This window comes from Myripristis murdjan, chromosome 5 (genome assembly GCF_902150065.1).
Source record: "Myripristis murdjan chromosome 5, fMyrMur1.1, whole genome shotgun sequence".
NCBI lineage: Eukaryota > Metazoa > Chordata > Actinopteri > Holocentriformes > Holocentridae > Myripristis > Myripristis murdjan.
Window position 1 is genome coordinate 17,850,400 of NC_043984.1, and position 15,762 is coordinate 17,866,161.

The 15,762-nt window shown below is 41.5% G+C and overlaps 1 protein-coding gene across 1 annotated transcript; it reads right to left on the reverse strand.

Moving 5' to 3' along the window:
• Nucleotides 1-386: 386 nt before the first annotated feature.
• LOC115358709 (transketolase-like) lies at nucleotides 387-12,285 on the reverse strand. Its single transcript, XM_030050693.1, has 14 exons — nucleotides 11,881-12,285; nucleotides 9,526-9,643; nucleotides 9,255-9,368; nucleotides 8,974-9,071; nucleotides 7,966-8,157; nucleotides 7,332-7,450; nucleotides 6,989-7,185; nucleotides 6,092-6,256; nucleotides 4,527-4,683; nucleotides 3,878-4,008; nucleotides 3,665-3,748; nucleotides 3,167-3,260; nucleotides 2,310-2,432; nucleotides 387-1,540 (listed from the first exon to the last, which is right to left on the reverse strand). Exons 1-14 carry the CDS (start codon nucleotides 11,985-11,987, stop codon nucleotides 1,353-1,355), a joined length of 1,887 nt encoding a protein of 628 aa, XP_029906553.1. The 5' UTR covers nucleotides 11,988-12,285; the 3' UTR covers nucleotides 387-1,352.
• Nucleotides 12,286-15,762: the final 3,477 nt, after the last annotated feature.

Sequence of the window (15,762 nt, forward strand, 5' to 3'; positions counted from 1 at the left end):
AGGGAGACACTTGAATTTTAACTGTACTCCACATGTAACCATGGAAACAGATGCATTTTCGTGGTCATCTGTTGGAAACCTTCATGATCAGATCTTAATCATTCTGCCGGGCATTATCTTGTAATATAGAAAGTATAAAATCTATTATTTAGCTGAAAAAATGCAGAGAAATAACTTGTGAATTATGAAAGAAGTCATGTAGATACTTTGATTTCAGAAACATTAAGAATTGTACTGTCTTCATTCATTATGCTCTTGTACAGTATCAACTACTGACGCTTTCAATTAAAGAGTTACAGTTGTTCTCTAGCATACACGTTTCTCAACACAGACACATCAACACACACACAAGTGGAAAACGAAGAAAAAAACACAACTACAAAGTGTCAAACTCAAATGCAGAGGGCTTTATTACATGAAAGTAAGGTACATACAAAATTTCAAGTAACAAAGGAAGTGTTTGTTCTTGGGTTCACAATTCAGATGTAACTCTACCTTCATAGCCACAACCAAGCGGGACCTGTACCCATCCGCCTTACCCTTACGTCAAGAGATTATGTCACTGACTACACAATGGTTATGTTGTCAAACTGCTGGAATAGTCCAAATGTTGAACTGGCACAAATGAATATTGAGATGTATAGGTTTATGGTACTTTAGATTCTTTAAAAAAATAGACAGTGTTGAAGTTGTCTAATGATGTGTGCTGTGGTTTTGGGAAACATTGACCAAATGCATTGTGGACTTCAGCGTGACTGCTCTTTGTGGCTGACCTACATTTGTTTGATCTTTTTTTTTTTTCTTTTTTTTTTTCAAGACTAACCTCTACAAACATCAATTCAGTTAGATTCATTCAGAGACTGTTGTCATGATAAGGACACCTACTTTGCTACTATACGCCCCACCCTTTCTATATCAGAACAATATAAAAGTATTAAAATAGACTACATTGTTGTAAGTTGAATGAGGTTGAACATATCAAAGAGCATTTCAAAAACACATAATAGCATCACAAATGTTGAGTCACAACATGTAAGAATGTACTGTTTTGTATGGTGGATTTGTATTGGATAAATGAACTTGACATTGTAATGACTCATGACAATGCAGGGATTGGGAGGCAGGGTCTCTGTGTGTCTATTTTTGTGTGTGATGTGATGGATGCATGAAAGAAAGGTAAATGTGGAACTTTACTTCAAAATGTACAGCACAAAATCACATTACTTCAGTTAACACACAAGGGCATTCACAGTGAAGGAATTTAAAGAGCTGGGTGTCACGTGAATTGGAGCATACTGTTTCTCTTGATCTGAGGGGGTGTGATTAGATAGGTGGGTGGGGCAAGGGGAAAGTTACTTGGCATTGGTAGAGCTGCTTAGCATCTTGCGGACGGCCTGGGCAATGGCGTCACGGTCGATGCCATAGATCTTGAGCAGCTCGTGCGGTTTGCCACTGCGGGGAACGTGGGACACAGCCAGATGGTGCATACTGAACCCAGACTCGATGGCCATTGCTGAGCACACTGCCTCCCCCAGGCCACCTGTGGAACAGCAAGTCATAGCACACAGTGTGAAAAGGAGATAGAAGACAAATTCGCCCAAAAGGTGGCATCTCATTGCTCCTCATAGGTAGCAAGAACAGCCCTGTGTAGGCTATTAATGTCATCACATACAGAGAAAGGTTGAAGATGGAAAATTTGAGTAAGACAGACTTACACCCCGTTATACACTCACAATGTGAGTGTATAACATATTCCCTTGCCTGCTGAACAACTTGGATACCCCAAAGGAAACCCCCTCTTTGTATGTCGCAGAGGTAAAACAATGAGATGCTTAAAATCAGACTGATTACTAATGCCACATATCTTTGGGCCAGTCAAGTCCATGCCATCATCCACCCCCACCCTCCTAACAGGCACAGGCAGGGTTGGGCATGGCTGTCTGTGTTATCTAGGTCACTGAGAGCCCCATGGGCACACGCTTAGCTAAGAAAATCTGACAGCACTCTGCCTCGCTGGCCCTTATACTCTCTCCCTCCTCAGTGTACAAAATGCACCACAATACCTTGCCTGCAATGATGGCACAGAACACTCTGCCTCTCATCAGCCAATGAGCAAATGCCACCACACTGCACATCTGCCATCGGGCCAGTGGAATCATGCCAACTCAATACACCCTGGCATCTGGGCCAATGAGAAGGCCCCAGCTGCAAGCATGTATAATGCAGAGATGCCTATGGCTGCCATGTTGTTAGTGGGTGTATGATGCACGAGAGCTCTACAATATGACTATATTTCAGGAAAAACCTACCTTCATAGTAGTGGTCTTCCACGGTGATGATACGTCCCCTAGTGGCATGAGCGTGGTCGATGATGGTTTTGACATCCAGTGGTTTGATTGTGAAGGGGTCAATGACCCTGATAGAGATTCTCTCTGGAAAAGCAATAATTTAATTCAGTGTAGGAATACAGTGTTTATTCATTCCAGACAGGATGTTTGCAACCACTGTAACAATTGATTTGATAAATCAGTTGTAAAACAAGCGGTTCCTTGTAAATGCTGCGGCCAGTTATCAATGTCATAACTCCATGCTAAAGGAAAGAATCACAGTGGGACATTATTAAATAGGGTAAATGGGCTGACCTTTAAGAGGATCAACCCAAAGGTATACCATATTTTCCCACCTAAAGGCAGGTTAAACAAGCATTGGAGATGCATGCAAAAGCAGCAAACAAGGCCAGCTTAACACTGAAGAATTAATTCTAATGGACACATGCTCAGGGAAAAGTCACTGGGTTCACCAAACCATGGTAGAAAATCTTTTGCTATACAATGTTAATGTCAGCACTAAAGCGGGGTTATTGGAGGATGCAATAAATACATTTAAGTTTTACTACAGCAGTCTTGGAAGGTAAATTTCTAAATACACGTATGATATTAAGTGCCACCCCTAATAAGTAGATTAGATCAAATTTCATTCTGAGGATAATCAGGTAAACACTGAGCCTGTGAAGAAATAAACTCAGATGCATGTTTCATACACATAAGCATACAGTATCTGCCTGACTTGTCAGTTCTTGGATTGGTCATGCTTGATCTGGCACACATCTCCATCTCCTCTTACAGCCAAGCTCAGTATTTGGATGAGAAATCAGCTTTTACAGTACCTTTCTTTAGATGGTCGGCTGCAGCCAGAGCCTCATGCAGGGTCACCCCAGCAGCCACCACAGTCACCTGGTCCTCCTTGCTCTGGTACACCACCTGAAAAAGAGAAAGGAAATATTTTGATGGCGCTTGGTAAGGTGTGTCCATTTGTGAGAGGCTGATTGAGTTCTTTATTTTTTATTTTATTTCTTTATGTATTACTATAACAATTTATTTACTTTGTGCCTATAAGAGGAGTCATTTCACTTAAGTGCATCACTTTAGGTAGCACTACCCTTCCAGTTTATTAAAACGGAACTATCCCTAAACACTTATGTAACACAGTGCACTGTGGTATTGCAACAAAAATCATATTGTGATTCAGCTGTATTGATTTTGTGCATCAATATACTACAGTGCAATACTACATCCACAGAATGTCTTCAGGGGCCAAATTTAGATATTTTTGGTCTATTACTGACCTGGCAACAGCAAAATCAGCACTCAAAGGGGTGTCTCACCTTAGCCTGTCCAACATGGAAATCTTCATTGCTGTTATAGATGATGGGATGCTCTTGACGGCTAGTTCTGATGTAGCAAACACCCTAAAGCAGAGAAACATGAGCAAGATCACCACACAGGGGATTTTGTTTTTGTTTTTTTTTCCAAATAAATGTCAAGTGTGCCATAGATACTGTTGAGAAGTCAGAGCAGTGTATTCAGGTTTTAAGTACCTTTGTGTTTGCAGCCAGCTCCACGGCCTTCTCAGTTGACACACCATCACTGGGATAGAAAATAGTTGCTGTAGGAAGGGTCCTGAACATAGCCATGTCCTCGAGGGCCATCTGAGAAGGGCCCTCCTCTCCTGTAGTACACACACTTGATTAGGTTTGTTTACTTACACCCAAACATTAGATTAGACTCCAAATTTGAAAAGATATCTCTGGGTCAGGTCAACTGACAGTCTTGCATGCATTGCATCACATTAAGCCAGACTTACTGACTGAGTGGCATGCAGTGTACCTGCACTAACAGAGGGACACCTGGTTTCCTGGTGACAGCTTCCAGGACAGACAGGAAAGGTGAAAGAGGGAAGGACTGAATACTAGGAGTACGGCCGTAGAGGATAAAGGGCAAGGAAAACACAGTGTTAGAGGTAGAGAGAGAAAGGATAACAGCAAACACACACACAAACCACACATTTTGGTGATTCTTTACCATTTAGGAGGGTGTGAGAGTGGGCAGTCTGAGGGGAGTGGGTGTTATAAAGTGGCTGGCTTCAGTGCAAAGAGGTAATGGTGAAGCAGTGTGTGCTGGTAAGGGTGCAGGGGAGGGACTGAGATGTGTATGCCAGAGATGGTTGGATAGGTAAGCTTTGCTAACCAGTGGACAGGCCACAGTGGGAGCCACACAGGTTGATGTTGCTCTCTGAGATGGCAGCCATGCGGAGCTGGTCATAGGCGCGGGTGAAGAAGGAAGCCAGGGTGCTGGCAAACACCATGTTCCTGTCACGGGCAGCACAGCCCATGGCAACACTGACCTAGGAAACGAATGGAGATTGGAGCAATTATCCTCTGGTACCTAGCTCAGAGCACAGGAGAAATATCTGTGCCTGAATACAGCAAGATGTGCCAAGATCACACACATCTGAACTTGAGAGAAGCATAAAAAGAGTCAAGTATCTGTGGCAGAGATTGCATTTGAGAAAGACAGACGATGCCTCTTTGAACCAAAGACCAAGCTTAGTAGCAAGTCAGGGGGAAGAGTTTTTCTCAAAGCTGCAGGAGCTTATGTTCCCATATGAGAGGAATCAGTGGCATGCCTCCTCTCGCAAATCATTTCCTGTTTCCTGTCTCCACAGCCCTCCACAATCCCTTAGCTCCCGTTTTTCCTTTGTTAAAGCCTCTATGGTACCAAAGGGGAGCTAAATTATTTTATTTCCATCAAATTCATAAAAGTAATAATAATCAAGCATCTTTGAAAAGGGATATTACACATACAGTCTAATTTGCAGAAGCAATGAAATCAGACAAACTTTTTCTATGTTAGTAATTTCAACATTTAATTCATCAACACCAAAAATAAGATGTCATTATACTCTAAATAAAATATCATATTATTATACCATAATTAGTAATACAGTAAAATCAAATGTGATCATGTCTTTGATTTTAAAATATCAAGCTTGTCATTTTAATAGTAATTGTAGCTTTTAATTTAAATATCTCTAATTTCTATGAGTGATTCTAGTTCCTCCTACTCAACTTTTGACATTTCTCATGCTTTCAGCCAGATGGCCCCACCTCTGCGCTGATTAATATTTCACCTCTGACTACACTTGTCATAACCGCTTCTCATCATACACATGCCTGACCTAGATTGGAGTTTGCTCCTGTTGGAACCAGAACAGCAGCAGGAATAAATATCCGATTGCCTCTCTCCAAAATATTAATCCAAGCTCAGATGCAAAATAATTGCAGAGGCAGAAACAAAAATCTATGAGAGTCAGCTTAACCAAAGGCAGAAGAGGCAGCCATGCAGACCACAAGGAGGTGTGTTGGAAATGGGTCATGTTTTGCCCATTGTTACATTATGGATGGACAACCCATGTATAATTTAATAACCAAGCCTCAAACACGCAGCCCAGAGAAATGAGGATGAACTCAGCCAATCAGAGAGAGAGGGATTTTCTCAGCAAATCAGCTCCGTGTTCTATTTGATGAATAAGGTTGTGAATATTTGGAAGGGACTGTGCAATTCAGAAATTCAATACACAAGTGACGGAGAGGAGAACAGACCGATACCATTTCTGTCAATGAGTCAATGAAATATGGGGTTTTATAATAATAAATATTCGTATCTTGTAAAAAAAACAAAAACAAAAAAAAAAAAAAACTTTCAAGCTTTGTGAAATAGGCATTATTTGTGGGGTTTAGAAGAGGTCATACCATGTTCTGCTGAGCAATGTAGCACTCGACAAAACGATTGGGATGCTCATTCTTGAAGATCTCTGAATAGGTGAGGTTGTTGGTGTCTCCATCAAGGGCCACAACACGTTCATTGTAGCGGCCGAGCTTGGCCAGGGCCATTCCATACGCCTTCCGGGTGGCAATCTACAGAAGGAAGAGCTTATAATCAGTATGAGCCAAATCTGTTGTCTACAGCTTTTCATTTGTTTGCACCTGTAGTGGAAGAAATTCCCAAATCCTTTAGCAGAAATACCATTATGGAAAAGTAGTACACTAAAAGTAAAAGATCCTGCATTCATAATTGTACACAATCATATATCATATGTAAGTATTAGCCATAAAATGTACTTAATTATTAAAGGTAAAAGTAAAGGTATCTGTTGTAAGTGGTGAATGGTTTCTTTCAGACTGCTAAATTATTGATGCATTATCCCACTCCATGTACTGCTACTGTTGGCAAGCTGACAAAAAGTGGAGAAAAAAGTGTAATATTTCCATCTGAAATTTTGTACAGTATACAGACGAAGACTCACAAATGGGAAATATTCCTGTAAAGTTCCAGTGCCTCAAAACTGTACAGCACTTGGGTGAATGAACTTCATCATTATCCACTATCCTTATCTAGGGTAAATGTGCACATCTGTTTATAAATATGTTTGCAAGTAGAAAATTCACTTTCTGAAACCTAAATGAAATTCCATTTATTTATTTCATAATGTAAAATGAAAATGTATTTATATTTGTTTAAACATATTTTTTAGTATAGATAGATAGATAGATAGATAGATAGATAGATAGATAGATAGATAGATGTGTCAGGGGATTAAGGATGTGAATGAAGCTGACACATGTGCATACAGGCTACATGTGGGATACCTTCTCTCCAGGCTTGTAGCTGGGTGCACTGGGCATCCTCACGTTCCTCAGGCTGACCGGTGGGGAGTCCTCCATGGGAGCAGCTGGGTACAGGCGCTTGCTGCTGTTCATGATGCGGCTCTGCAGATCTTTAAGCACCACCTCTGCCATGTCCTTGGGCAGAGGCTTGGCATGCCAGCCCATCTTATCCTCTGCAGCTGAAATCATTTTTGGAGACGGAGACAGTTACTGGCTGATGGGAGGCACACTCCATGCTGGTGTTACACAGCATGGAGTGTCAGCAATGCACATGCAAAACTAAGAGAATATGAACAGTAGAATGTAGAGAGGATAGCGAGAGTACCTGGGATGCCTTTGCCCTTGGTGGTTTTAGCAATGATGGCAGTGGGTTGATGGCGTGGCTGGCTCAGAGCCTTGCAAAGCTCCTCCACACTGTGTCCATCCACTATGATGGCATGCCAACTACACACACACACACACACACACACACACACACACACACACACACACACACACACACACACAGAGCCACACATTAGACCACTGGTTCTCAAAATCTTCAAACGTAATGCACAATAGACCGCGGATCCCCATTTGAGATGACTTAACTGTTATTATAGCCTATGATCTATGATTGATTGAACTATGCTCACCATAAAATATGATCACAATGGTCATCTGTATACCTTACATTGTTGTTCAAACTTCCAGAAAATGTCATTAAAGTTAATTAGTCTATCATGCCTTTTTCTGGGGACCCCCTGCGACCCTCTCAAGGACCCCGGTCCCCAGACTGCAGATACTTTGGGACAGACGCCAGATTGTGTGTACTAGTAAAATACTGTGTGCATAACTTTCACTTTTCACACAATCCTGTTTCATATTACATTCATTAACACACACACACACACACACACACACACACACATACACACACATACATACACCATCCTCTATTCAATTTCATGCACTATTACCCAAAAGCTTCACAGCGCCTCTGATATTTCTCAACATGGTGCTGCAGGGGAGCTGGGTCACTTTGGCCCAGACGGTTGATGTCCATGATGGCGACCAGGTTGTCCAGCTGGTAGTAGGAGGCAAAGGACATGGCCTCCCAGACAGACCCCTCAGACAGCTCACCATCACCCAGCAGACAGTACACACGGTAACTGCACACACAGAGAAGGGGGGGTGTTGTACAGTAAGTGCACATATGTGTGTATGTGTGTGGTTCACATTGGGGTGGGAGGTGAGGGATTGTGCTAACAAGAAGTGGCATGTCTCCCCAAAAAAAATGCTCTCTGACACGTCTCAATTCAGGTCGATTCACTTTCATTAACTTGACAGAGCACATTGGTAACCAGCTGTGAATGAAGAAAGCTTCCTGAAGTGCACAAAGGAGCGGCTACTGAACTTCTCACCTACCTCTGCAACCAATAATGTACTCCCACACATTCATTTGAATAAGACAATTATTTTATTTAATCAAATGAAATTACTATTACACTCACATTATACTCACAGTAAGCCATCAGAATCAGCTGCTACCCACTGAATCAAAATTTCTTTACCGAGGTATTTTATCTATTCAAATTTCCAGAGCCACTATTACAATGGAGATTAAAATTTAGGATTTAGTTTGAAACGTGGTAATAATTCAAAACAGTAGACCGAAAATACATTGCAACATGGCTGAATGCGCTAAGTCTCAATTTGACTCTGAGATGAAATCTGTTTGGATGGTAAAAATAACCGAGATATGACTGCTGGGCCTGTGATTATTAGAGCAGAAGAATCGGGAGAGCAGAGCGAGCAGCCCTGCCGCACACCCACAAAACCTGGAAAATCCTCATTACACACTAAAAAGAGACTCCATCATCTCTAAGCAAAATAAATAAAATAAAATAAAATAAACAAATCTTAAAATGAAATAGGCAAAAAACCTAAAAACAAAAAAAAAACAAACAAACAAAAAAAAAATTTACCTGGCCTTGTCAAAGTACTTTCCAGTGTATGCCATCCCACAGGCCACACCAAGGCCCTGTCCCAAGGAGCCAGTGGCTACATCCACAAATTGCTGCTTCTGAAATGCATACATACACACACACACACACACACACACACACACACACACACACACACACACACACACACAGTAAAGTATTATTAGAAAGCTGCATGGACTGCTTTAGTATACTGTTTAAGCTGAATAAACAGAGCTTTCTATCCAGGAATAAGATGATTCCTGACGTGTGGGAGCACTCACAGGAGTCGGGTGGCCCTCCAGAGTCGAGTCAACCTGGCACAGACTGAGGAGCTCACTCTCCTTCAGGTAGCCAGTCTCGGCCCACATGGAGTACAGGGCTGGAGCAGCATGGCCCTGTGGACAAACACAACCATAAAACAACACTGACCCTGTCAAACAGCACAGAGGTAATCCAGGAAAAAAAGTGAAGTATTTAGATGTCACAACTACCAGCCCGGTCACAAACACAAGTAAGTATGAAAGGCTCCAGGCCGATGGGACTGGGTCTTACCTTGGACAGGATGAAACGGTCATTATTGAAGTTCCTGGGATCTTCAGGACGGTACTTCATGGTGTGGAAGAAAAGCACAGACATGATTTCCGCAACACTGCAGCATGATGTCGGGTGTCTGCAGGACAGAGGAGAGGATGCAGTGAGCCTTACTGTATGCCAGACATATGCATCACACATGCACACAGATATATATGTGTAACTCCCCCCACACACAGCGAGAGAAAATGCCTGCATTTCAGCAAGTTCATTCAAATACAATCCTCATTTCAAAACAAGAAAAAGCTCTATCAGATATATTTGTTCAGGGGGAAACTTTAACTAATAATGCTTAGTAGTGATGTGATATTGTTGCATAGATGCTTCCTAGGCAGTTATGCTGTTATGCTGTGAAGTGATTTGGACTGAATTTGCAAATAGCATGCACTCAGGTGTCTTGCAAAAGAGTGCACAGCATTCTCAGTACCTCACAAGACAAGTCCACACATCTTGACTGGCTGACAGTGTTATAGTGCCATGTTACAGGATGAAGCTAGCAAGTTCCCCCCAAAATACCAGAATTTTACTTTTTTTTTTTTTTCTTTTAAAGGGCAATTGATTTGCTTCCAGCTCCACCTGCCTATTACATTGCAGTACTCTGTTCTGTACTGCAAATGTCTGATGAATAATTGGGGATGGCAGGTGCAGGCCTGGACTAAGGCCCATTTATATGTAGCGTAAATAAAAAAAGCATGTGGTGGTCTTTGTCGATTGGCTGGCTTAAGATTTAACTTTTCCCAGCTTTGTGCAACAGTACACTTTAAGAAATAAAAGCCTCCCTCTTGCAAGCACAAGGAAACAGTTTTGGGTGGTATATACTGTAGAAACATTGGAGTGCTTAAAAAAACTGTTTGCACATTTATCCACTATAGAAAGATGAAAAAAACAATTTGTGCTCTTATTAAATGAGGCCATTGCACAAAGCCATTCATAAAATGTAAAATCACTGAGGAGCCTATTACTTTTACACCAAAAGCCTGACAGATACATTGATACAATCTTCTAGTTGTCACTGGCCTTTTGAAAACAGACATTATTGGAACAATTCAATGATAACACAGCAATATACATTGTGCAGTCAATAAATTGATGGCTATTAGTGATTAATACCACATGATTTGCATGAGAACATAAAGAAATGAGAAAGTCCACATAAAAATAATGTGTATTAATGTTTTAAAACTCTGTCAGGTCTTAAAGAGTGCAATAAGGGTTTTAGGTTAGGTAACAGTCAGTTTAGCGGTCAAAATTAATGCCCTTCACTGCATCCCTTTGTCCCCATAGGTCTCTGTTCGATACCCACAAAACTGTATAATCGGCAATATGGAAACACTCCTGCCTCTTCAAATGGAAAAAATATAGATTTAAGGTTTCATAGATATTCAGTGAGCGTTATAAAAAATACTTTTTAGCCACAAAAGACACTTTTTTAATATGAGGGTCATGACGGTCCACTGCACTCCACAAATGCAACAGCTCTAAGAGGAGATAAGCAGGATTTAGATTAATCCATAAAATTTTAAAACCCTTTCCCCAATGAAGCCATGCTTGCAACAAGCATACAATATTAACATTCATGTGCAAACTATCATCTGCACATGCCACTCCATCTATTGTACAAATGGACAAAGGACATATTAAATTTTCTAAAACTGTAATGAATAAAAATAAAATAAATAATAAATAAATAAATAAATAAAAATTAGATAAATAGATAGATAGATGGATAGATAGATAGATAGATATAATTTTTTTCTCAATGATGCTGATATATTTGACGATTCATTTGTCTCAAAAGGTTTTATTGTCCATCATACCTTCAATTTATAATTTATTGTGGGCTGTGATAATATGTCTGTGACATTAAATCTATTATAACTTTAGATCCTGTAATTTAATACTATAGCACAAAACTTATGAGGAAATTTAAATTAGTTGCTCCGTGCACAATTAATCCCTTCAACAACTGTGGATGTTCCACTTATTCTGTCATCAGCAGCGCATGAGAACAAAGGCAGAACATGCTGTTCCTTTTGCTTTTCACTTGCATCTGTGTGTGCATCTGTGTGTATGCGCATGTGTGTGTGTATATGTGTGTGCGCATATGTGTGTGTGTGTGTGTGTGTGTGTGTGTGTGTGTGTGTGCAATTCAGTGCATGCAGTTTAGATTGCTGGTGTTCAGCTGTGCATGTTGCATGGAAATCAGACCTGTGCATTATCTTTTGCATGCATTGTGCCAGTTTATGTGAGAAGTGCACTCTCACTTTTCAGAGTTCATGTGTGTGAGCTGCCTGTGAGTCAGTAGAGGAGACTTACCCACTGCCTGCAGCAGTTGTTGCCTTGATGCAGTTGATTCTGAGGCGGTTGGCGATATTCCTTAGCGCCTGCACTGTCTGCTGGTCAGGTTTGTGGTAATCCTCCATAAAGGCAAATTGTTAAGTTCCACAGCACCAGAAAGAAGTGGACCAACTGCAGTCCTCGGTTGTAAATGTGTGTGTTCTGTATGTGTGTGTGTGGGGGGGGAGAATGAGGGTTGGCAAAGAGCAGCACTGGACTGAACTTGTGTGTGTGAGTGGCAGAAAGAGAGAGAGAATGGAAGAGAAGCAGGATTTATCCTGTCGTGCATGCAGACATACAAACACAAGGACACACACACACACACACACACACAAACACATACAGACACAGACACACACACACAGACACACACACACAGTCACACACAGAGGAGGGGGAGCCCAGTGACGTGGGTGAAAGTCGAATGGTACTCACTGCATTGGCTACTGTATGACTGGGATGGAGGGGGTGTGTCACAGACATGGGGCAGGGAGGGGGTGGAGGGGCAGATGGAAGGAGGACAGACATTTGAAGCATCTAATCATGATTGACTGTGGCTTTACTGTCCAAATTCATAACTGAGACCTTGATGTTTGATTGCTCTTTGTTCTCTACCCCCGATCCACTGCCCCAGTCTCCCTACCCATCCACCCACCACTTGTTTTAAACTGGCTACCACTTTTTTATAGGACACAAATAAAAAGATGAGGTATGTTAGTGACAAAAAGGGGAATTTACAAGAAAGAGAGGAGGAGGGAGCAAGAGACAGAATGAGAGAGAGGAAAGCAGAGCAGGAGAGAAAGTGCAAGTAGGATAAAAAGAGCCAGTGAGAGAGGGGGAGAAAGAGGAGGGGGGTGTTGATGATGGGATCCTCTAAGATTGAGATTTACTTTTAAAGAGGCTAGAACGGCCCAATATCATCTCTGCACTCTCCTCAGTCCTGATCCCCAGCTCATACTCTGTCGTATGTCACACATTATCACGCTGTGTGAGCTCTGTAAGCGCTCTATATGAGCCTGCAAACTGAGGACACTGTGTTCTTTCCCCGGCAGCCACATGGACCTGATATCCAGACGTGCCTGATCCGAGCGGCTGAGTCTTTATTCTAAATCACCTGCATGGCAGTAGAGCAGTTGTGGAATGGTGATAAAACACTGTGAAAATGTCTGCCTCACTATCAATGAGTACTGCTGTAGTTTAATTTGAAATATTTACTTAGTACAGATATGTACAATAAAGCAGCATTCCACCTTTTTTGTGAATCTATGGTCCATAGATTCAGCATGGTGTCCACGTTTTCACTGTGCACGAATATAGAAAGAGAAAATTTAGGAGTAAAATCAAATACTAAAAATTCCTCTCATTTCAATTTTTCTCATTTCATCATAGCATATTTCAGTTCACTTCCCTTTTTTCTGTTTTGGTTATATTGAAAGTTGTTGTTTTTTTTTTGTTTTTTTTTTTTAATCTGCAGTGGATAAAAATGATGCTAAAGGGCTGACAAATTCAGTTTACATTTCAAATTAAAATACTTAATTTTCAAATGAATTCGCTGAGGCATCGGAGGTTAGATTTTGCTTCTTTGCCACAAAGCAATGCCTGCATGCATGTGGACAGAACATCTGCCAAGATTAGCTTTATACTGTGGGTTTGTCTGCCATCTAGAGGAGAACCTTTGCAAGTACATTTGACCTGTTTCCAGTGGTCAGTGCTTCTATTAGCACATGCTGCAGAGAATTTCACTAAATATAGACAAATGAAACCACGTCTCTTTTTTTAGACATAAAGGGCACTCTGTTCAGAAATGGGCACATTACCCCTCATCACAGAAATAGATTACAGAGGAGGCCCAAATTTGATAGCGTAAATCACACAAATAGAAAGCTATGAGGACAAACAAGATGTTTCAGCATTCATTTTGCGCCTTGTTTAAGTTTGTGTGCACATGTGCCATTACAATGCGGAGAGTGTGTGCATGCTTCCAAACCTTACAGTTAATGGCGATCAGAGGCAGCTGCGCACAGATTAAAGTTGTCTCAGTCTACAGCTGCTGATGTGGTACAATCCAGAATCTTCCACTGAAATGAAGAGAAGGGGGTGGTATAGAAATTATTATTTCAATATCACTCTAGCTGAGGAACGGTAAGGAAACAAAATCATAATAAGCATGTTCTCTTGCACAGAATGCACAGTCATAAAGTCATAGCTGATTTAATCTATTGTGATTTTCAGTCTATCTATATTTAGAACAGATAGAGACACAATACTGTCTGTTACTAGACATGACAGCAAAACCAAACACATGGGCATCAACCAAGCAGGAGAATTAGATATTATGCCATGTGTGGCATAAGTACACAAAGTGTATTTTATTACTCCATTTTGAATGGCCTTTTAACATGGCCAGTGGTAATCCAAACATTGCACACCAGAGGACACTGTCTCCTCATAAATGCAGGATGATAGTAAATTATGCAGTAAATTATGAGCTGGGTAAAGCCACTGTATTAGCCAATAAATGAAGGAAAGCAGCACCGTAATACATCATAATCATGATTATACTGGCATTGTAAGATATTATTTTCTACTGTAATGCATTCTGACAAGCTAGACTACTCTCCTTGGCTCTGGCTTGTTTCCCATTTGATTTGAATGGCAAAATGAAATGTTTGAATGTGAAATGAATTCTTAAAGTCTCTGAGTGGTAAATGATGTTGAAGCCATCTGCCTATTAAAACAATCTCACACTGAACCTTGTGTGGAGTGGACCCGAACTATCAAGTGCATTGACTAGGCGACAGTGAGCCTGGATGACAACGAAAAGCTATTAATACAACTGTCAGCTGATCTTATATGATCATGACACGTGCTCTGCGAGTGTCAGTGCTGTTCACAGAGACTCAAATCATCACCCGCTTCTATCCCTCATTCATCTTCCTGTGCAACTTTTCAACCATGTGGTCATCTCTCTGGATCCCTGCCCTTTGCTGTAGCTGTGAGGTCATCTCCCAGCACCTCTGCCCTCACAGCCATGGTGATGCCATCTCTCCAGCCCCCACCATCCTCCTGTTCCCACCGACATTGTCCTTCTCCCAGTTTCCAGCAACTCCTCTGGGCTCCTGGGCCCTGTCAGAATAGCTTTTCTTCACAGAGCCCCACAGGTGCCAGCCAATGGTAGCCTGCGAAGAGAATGCCACGTGATGATGCGCAACCAATCTTGGGCATCCACAACTGCATACTTCCTGGAGGGAAAGTACATTCAGAGAGCATGAATGTTTCTATTTTTAATCTCTCTGGCAGAAAAAGAGGAGCAAAGCAACCACTTTTGAAACAATAGCTTAATATAACACACAAGATGTGCGTATTTTTTTTCCAACAAAATGCCAAGCCCAGTTAAACAAAAATGTACTTGGCATTGCTGGGCTTGAATGATTAATGGGCTCTTAGAAACAGCATTCATGCAGATACACAGTTTACACATACACACACACACACACACACACACACACATACTTCTGTACATATGTGTGTACACACGTGTCCATGTGTGCAATTGTGCATATGCATACACATGCCCTCACACATGCACGCCCACACACACATACACAGGAACTAAAGAATATATTCGCTCTCATATGCAAAGACACACACACACACACACACACACACACACGGATCTGGTACATTCCTTTAATGCCAGTTGCTCCTCCAGGCTTGAGCCTCTTCCACTCTGCTCTTATCACTCCATTTCCTTAAATTGCTCTGTAGTCACCATGATGACATAGCGCTTACCCTTATATCTGACGGCTGTCTGTCAACCAAAGGCCCCGCCCCCTGACAGTGCATGGCAAGAACAGATGA